This window comes from Mesitornis unicolor, unplaced genomic scaffold, assembly GCF_000695765.1.
Source record: "Mesitornis unicolor isolate BGI_N332 unplaced genomic scaffold, ASM69576v1 scaffold38685, whole genome shotgun sequence".
NCBI classification, from domain to species: domain Eukaryota; kingdom Metazoa; phylum Chordata; class Aves; order Mesitornithiformes; family Mesitornithidae; genus Mesitornis; species Mesitornis unicolor.
In genome coordinates, this window is record NW_010188248.1 from 18,279 (window position 1) to 25,246 (window position 6,968).

General features: G+C 51.3%; 1 protein-coding gene across 2 annotated transcripts in view; it reads right to left on the reverse strand.

Moving 5' to 3' along the window:
* Positions 1-2,364: 2,364 nt before the first annotated feature.
* Positions 2,365-6,968, reverse strand: part of TAB1 (TGF-beta activated kinase 1/MAP3K7 binding protein 1) — an 8,800-nt gene continuing 4,196 nt past the window's right edge. Inside the window, exons 7-11 of one of the 2 annotated variants that reach the window (XM_010185697.1) lie at positions 5,375-5,486; positions 5,136-5,280; positions 4,547-4,769; positions 4,079-4,235; positions 2,365-3,053 (exon numbers count right to left, since the gene is read on the reverse strand). In XM_010185697.1, the coding sequence (XP_010183999.1) occupies positions 2,846-3,053; positions 4,079-4,235; positions 4,547-4,769; positions 5,136-5,280; positions 5,375-5,486 (845 nt within the window). In that variant the 3' untranslated portion in view covers positions 2,365-2,845. Of the gene's footprint in view, positions 3,054-4,078; positions 4,251-4,546; positions 4,770-5,135; positions 5,281-5,374; positions 5,487-6,968 lie in introns of both variants that reach the window. The other variant, XM_010185698.1, reaches the window with a different exon arrangement.

Consider the following 6,968-nt stretch of genomic DNA (forward strand, 5'->3'; position numbering starts at 1 on the left):
CATGCAGAGCATCCCAGGGACAGGGCTTCTCATTTCTACCCTTGCCTCACAGCTCTTGAAAAATAAGATTAGCTGCCTTTGCAGCAGACTCACTCTGCATGTTCAGATCTCAATTTGGCAGCTCCTCTCCAGCAGTCTTGCGGTGCGTAGCTGAGCTGTTTTTCTCTCTTTCTGCATAGGACTTTATGTTTCTGGTGGTTTTGAATTTCACTACACCACAAAAAGGTCCCTGCTCTTGTTTCTCCAGATCACTCTGGTTCTGTCCTCTTCCATCCACTCCTTCATTTTAAAGGGGCAAGGGAGAGGAGTTTTTTCCACTGTTCTTACAGCCTCCATCTTCCCATTGCTCCCTGAGGACAATATTAAATACCGGCATTAACTCATGAGCCCTCTTCCCCCATATACAACATTCCCTCTGTTTCCTTGCCCTAGACTCCTAAGCCATGATGTACATAGCATGTACAGAAAACTGATTTTCCTTGTCTTTTTTGTTTCCAGTGGCTGTACAGACACAGCTCAATGCGACCCACCCGCTCCTACCCACTCTATTTTTCATACTTCATAAACTGGTACTTATGCCAAAGGATGTGTGTTTTGCGTGATCTGCTTTATATAAGTGCACTTGGCAATTCTTAAATTTTTATCTGGAGGATCATCGTGCTGGAATATTTCCCATTGGAACCGTTCTCGGTATAAGTTAGCAAATACCATAGATAAATAGGATGGGGGAATAAGCAAGAAAGACTTGTTTATACAGCTATTGAAATCTGTGCCAGGTCAGGGAAGGCAGAAGAGGATGAAGCCTCTTCAACTCCATTTTAGTCTGCATCAAGTTTGCCTCATCCTGTTAAACAGCCACACAGCAGCCTGGAGGAAAGGACTGGGAGCCCCAGGCCAAATGACGTCTTAGAGCTGTCATGAACAAGGCCAAGCTTGAATACCTGAACTCCCTGCTCCCCGCAGGGCAGAGGACACAGGTGAGGGACTGCCATCCCCTGCCTCGGTTGGCCTTGGGGTCAGGGCACCAAACCTCACACAACTCTGCTGCTTTTCCCTCCCCGTTGCCGAATGCCACTTTCCTGTCAGGGCTGAAAGGGTTTGACAGGAGGTGCCTGTGCTGGCATGTTCAGCACACCCAGAATTCCTGGGAAGGGCAGGAGGGCAGGGAAACACCAGCTTCTGCAGGAGGCACGGATTCACTCAAAACTCTGCAGAGACACGCCAGGAGGGGACAGTGATGGAGAGTCACCCACCTCCGTGTCAGGGATCCCTGTTGTGCCTTGTGAGCAAAGTTTCTCACCACTCTGATCCTGCCCACATATTTCTCAGTGAGCAGAGACCTTGCCTTGAGGCACTCGATGGTATTTGATTTATCCAAAGGGATAAATCCCACTCCGCTTCTTTCAAAGCTGTCAAGCCACGAGTGCCCTGAACCTGCATGCATCGGGCCTTGGCTGCACGCTGGCCTTGACTGCAGCACCCTCTGCTACTTCATCCTGATCCCATTCCCCTTCTCCTTCCTGCCATGACGAGCCTGGAAGCAAAAACAAATCTGGGAAGGAACCCAGGCCGGTTCCCTCATTCGCCCTTTCCCCTGTAACCTCCCCATGCCCTCTTTTGGCTTTGCCTTCTCACATCTCCCCACGGAGGCAGCAGGCACTGCAGCACAGCAGTCACCCCCAAGGCCTCCCCACGTTTACCGGGGAAAGGCTCCTTCCCCCGGGAGGCAGCTGCAGGGAAAGGCTGGAGGAGGGAGGGAAGAGGCTTGCTTGCCGCCTGCTGTCAGAATCCTGAACTGAAGAGGCAGTTCTCCGTGATCCCCACACCTCTGCTAGCTGCTCCAGTCCTTGGCTGACCCACTGGGGAGTCACCATACCCCCAGGCCCCCTCCTCTCCTCACTGCCCCTCTCTCTGCTCTGACATGAGGGTGGACATCTGCATCTGCAAGACAGCCGCACCACGATGGAGTTTTGGTTCCATCCAGATGTGACTTCCTGCTGTGCACTACACGCTGCCTGTACAGGAAAACCACCGCGTTACAAACTCCACCTGCCCTCTTCAGCTTTCCAGATGGCCTGCATTAAGGGAAACAACGTGCATTTTGCCTACAAAACACAATAATCTGAATTTATAGTTTGACTCCCAAGCTGTAACTCAGTGCCAAAGCTCAGCCAGTAAGCATGGGACAAAGACCTTATGCTTTTAAGTCACCTGCAAAGGCTCGGGCCACTTTTACAGCAGAGGCTTGCCTGCTGCAAGGTGCAACCCCCTATCCTGGAGGATTAGAGGGCTGCACGGGGAAGAGCTGCCAAACCCACGCACGACATTGTAAGGAAGAGCGCAAGCCACAGAGGTGCCAATGAGTGTAGCTATAAGTTATTTATTCTGCAAAATAGAGGTATCTTCTATGGAGTTGAACACTGGAATCACAGCATTATGAACCGAGTTGTGGAAATATTGTGACAGCACACACACGCAGGCACACACGCGTACACCTACACACGCGCAGACACACAGCCTCTGTACAGGCCCCTACTCTCGCCTTATCCGGAGGGAGCCCTCTCTGCAACTTTATTTGCAAAAACCTGCAGCGAGGGTTGCATTCGAGACCCCTTCCCCTATTCACAAGGCTTCAGAGGGAATGAGGTTGGTCAGGAAGGGGTGCGTGGCCCAGGCAACGTGTGTGGAGCTGCTCACGCTCCCCAGCCCAGCGTTCAGCACGTCCCAAACAGGAGTTAACTCTCAGCAGAACACAGCCCTCGGTGGAGCGCTCTCCCTCTTCTCTTGCCTCAGTCTTTGTTCACGCAGCCGAGCGCAGGGTGTCTGGAGGAGGCACATTTCCACATTAGGACACAGTCAGCACTCCCTGCTCGCCATGGTCCATGTTCCAAAGCCGATAAAACTCCGCAAAATCCACGTAGGGCTCCACGCGCCCATCTTCATCTGGCTGGAGCGAGTGGGTGGGTCGGGAGCGGAAGAGACCCCCATCTGAACTTGAGCTGCTACTCTGTGTGTGAGTGTTCGTGGACTGGAGCGTGACAGTTGGGCTTTGGCTATGGAGGGAAAAAGAGAGAACACAAGCATCTTTATTTTTCCCCATCTGATGCTTTGGACAAAGAAAAAAGCAGCAGAACAAGTGCCAGCTTCTTCCCAGATCAAGCTATCATCAGCAAGCAGGTAAAAGAAGCTGCAGTCTCTAGCCCTGTCAGAGCAAGATGAGATCAGCTGAGAACTGCTTGGAATTCATGAACCCCAAAGGTATCTGATGCATCTTTAACTGGAAGGCCTTAAGCACAAATGGGCGTCTGAAGAACAGAGGAGAGCAAGCAGGAAAATAAAATAAAATAAAATTTTAAAGAAAAAGGGCATGCACTCTGCTGGCCTCCCCATCCCCATATGTTATGAGCTTTACGGGAAGAGTCTGGCAGCAAGGAAAGCGACTCCTGCGTGACCAGCATTGCAGCCAAAGCAACTCCCGTGCATCAGCCTCATTCTTTCCGCAGCGACCAGAACACAACAACCAGGGAGCCTCTTCACTTCGCAGCGCGTACGCACGCCGCCCCACGCCAAATGCTGAAGAGCCACGAAGATCCTGCAAAGTGGATCCAAATAGGATCCAGTTCTAACCCTTATCCTTTTCTTTCTATCCTGGCCTCTGTCTCCGAGTAAGCCAACTTGTGTAGCACAGCCTCTCCAACAGCCTTACAGGTGACCTGCATAGCCCCTCTTCCTTATTAAAGTGAAAGGTACCCCCACCTTCCATGCACAGCACCCAACACTCTTGGCAAGAGCCGAAGAGAAGGGCTGTGAGCTGCCAGAGTGCCCTCCGCCAGCAGCAGCAGATGCTGCTCCCAAGGCGCGTTCCCAGAGCTGCTCGCTTTACTCATTCCCACTCCTCACACTGTCGCTTCCCAGCTCACACCTTATGCTGGCTGTCAGTGCAGCAGCCAGGAGGGCCACCCTCCAGATAAGTGAATGACTGACAGGTAACTGACAGCTGCCTCTCTGCTTTTCCACCACTTTACACAGCGTGAGGCGCAGGGGAAGACCGTGGGTAGCAAGGGAGCAGGACACTTACTTAGTGAGGGTGGGGGTGGCTTCATCCAGGGTGGAGCTGCTGTGGGCACCATTGACCATCTGGCCTTGGGAAGGCATGACAAGAGACAGCGTGACGCTCGTCTTGCTTGTGCTTTGGGAGCTGGAATATGGCACGGACACTGGGTAGACACGGCCTCCTGGGAAGGGAGAAGAAAAGAGTTATAAAATGCAGTCAAGCCATGAGTGACTGGGAGTGCACAGCAGCAAAAAGACAAGTCAAAGGAAGGACCAAAACCCCCGGGAATTTATATTAAACTGCCTTTCTTAGATGCTGCACTGTATTCTGTCAAATTCTCACAGGCTTTAGGTCTCAGAACCCAATAATCCCTTTAATAACAAAATTCCTTCTACACCAAGTATCTCCTCTGCCAGTGTCAGATCAGTGCTAGGTCAATACAGAGATCTTATCTTCCACCCTCTATTTTGTTTCACTCTCTCCCCAGCATACCTTGTGTTGGTGTCAGCGTGGGCTGGCTCATCTCACCCAGGGGGTACCCAAAATTCCTCACAAGCAGCGTCATATCTTCATGGCGGGGACAGAACTTGGACCGCTCCCCACCACTGGCGAAAGTGTCGCAGTGGATCCGCTTAACCCGGTCCACTACTGCCTGTGCCACGGCATCCAGCGATGTCTGCTTGGCAAACTCCGTAGCTATCATGGCTGCAATTTCCTGAGCCGAGAAAGACAAAAAAGAGGAAGAACGTTTAGGAGAATTTGGAGGAAACCTTTTTCAGCCATCCAACCTCAGAGTTTTTATGGCAACTCATCGAACTGAAGTGCTTGCCGGTCTCAGTAGCCCTTGTGCCTTGAATCATCTCATTCCCGGTAATGGGCTACTCCTAAGGGCCAGGCAATTGCCCAGAAGTGGCTTGGCAAAGCAGCTCCCGTATCATTACAGACTGGAATAGGGTAGCACGGGCATTCAACCTGGCCAGCACTAACAGGACAAATGAGGAGGAAAGTCTGTATGAGAGCAGCTGACACCACTGGAGTGGGTCAACAGCCAAGGGATCGTTTCCCCTGTGAGTGGGCTCACCTGGTTGGCCTGCCCAGGCCCATGAGCTGCCTCCAGTGCTTTGTAGAGCCCTTCCGACATCAGCACCAAGAAGCCAGTTACCCCATCCAGTGAGTGCCCTCCGTGGATTTCAGGCTCTGCTATGATGGGCTTAGATTTAGCAGCACTGGGAAGAGAAGGTGTTATTTAGTACTTAACGGTGAGAATGGAGCGGTCGTGAAGAACAGGAGGGCTTGAAACCAGAGTTGAGTTTTTCTGACCTGAGCAGTTCAATATCAGTATAGCCGTATTTGACTTTGTAGTCTCCAATGCGCCGAGTGCTTTCCTGCCCACGAATAGTTCCCACTTGTTTTATTTTCCCTGCATCCAAGCCTGCCAGATTGAAAAACAAAAACAAAAACGAGTTTAAGCGACTCTAGGAAATTTGCAGGATTTCCTCTGATTATGCTGTCAGGAATGAGAAAATAAGTACCCACAGCTAAAGAGAACTGTACGACAAAACAAGATGCCAGAGAGAAATCAGGATCCCAAGAGGGAGAAAGGGAAGTAGAGATTGCTGTGTTCCGAAGGACACCTTTTCATTAGCTGTAATCTGGGAAGGAGAGAAGGAGAGAGATGCACACAGCCCGACGTGCGCACTCCAAATGCAACGGCTGGCCCCGAGACAAAGCCCACATCCTGGTCCAGAGCCACCAGCAGCAGCTGGCCTGGGCGCGCAGGCATTTGCTGAAAAGGCAGGGGAACATCTGCGCCTGTCAGCTCTGGATTGCACGAGAGGAGGAGGAAGGCAGGAAGGGGGGAAATGCATGTGAAGGATTCTGCTTTTTCGTCCACCTATTATTGATCCCTGCTCCTGAACTCCACACGATGATTTCACTAGTGCTTATTTGCAGAGGGAGAAAAGGAGAACTAGCTACAAGAGGCTCTGAATTTGCTCAAATGCTCAAAACGGTGTTGGCTACTCCTAAAATAAGGACAGTGACCAAATAAGTATTTATTTAAATAAATTTAGGAGGCTATACCTCTGCTTCAGTGTACAACTCAAACCTGGCAGGGACCAGGGAGGAAACTCATCTTGAAGAAGGTCCCAAGAGACCATCTGGGTGCAGCTACTATTTCAGGCAGGACTCAGACCAGACGAGCCACTTACCTGGTCTGTTCTGGCAATTCCCCCTTCCTGGTTATACCTGGAGCTAACAGGCAGATGATGTTATTTTGAGATTTCATCTCGGGATGACTGTCCTCAGTACAAGGTGAAGGCAGGGGTCCAACTGAAACTCTCCCTGAGTCAAGCCCAGCCTCACTGCACAGATGGCTCCACACCTACCCCAGCACTAAGACACAGCTCTGCCATCTGCTGCAGACCAAAGCTGACTCATCAACATGGCCTGGCTCATTTGCCAGGTCCTGGCAAGGGGATACACGCCATCGACAGACACAAACACGAGGAGGCTTGCAGCACGCCAGAGAGGTTGTGTCTAAATCACAGCAACTCTCCTGGAGCACTGAACAAGCTGCAATGTGCTGGGCAAAGAGCCACCAAGGTGTAAGACCTCTCCCTCCCTTACCCTAGGAGAAGTGCAACACAGACACCATCACGACAAACGCTATCTCTGCTACTTGTTATCACTGTGCTTCAACCTAGCCCTGCAACAACCTCTCTGGGCTCCCAAAACAGCCTGTGCACGCTAGCTTGTTCCACAGGCTCTCTCTTCTGCTGCAACTGCCAGCAGGAGAGCCACTGCAGCGCGAGGTTAATGTCAGCATTTCTAGCAGATCCCTATTCTGCTATGGACTGCAGCTAAATTCTGCATAGCTTTTTTTGGCAGTAGAAAGGCAGTCAAAGGGTCTCTT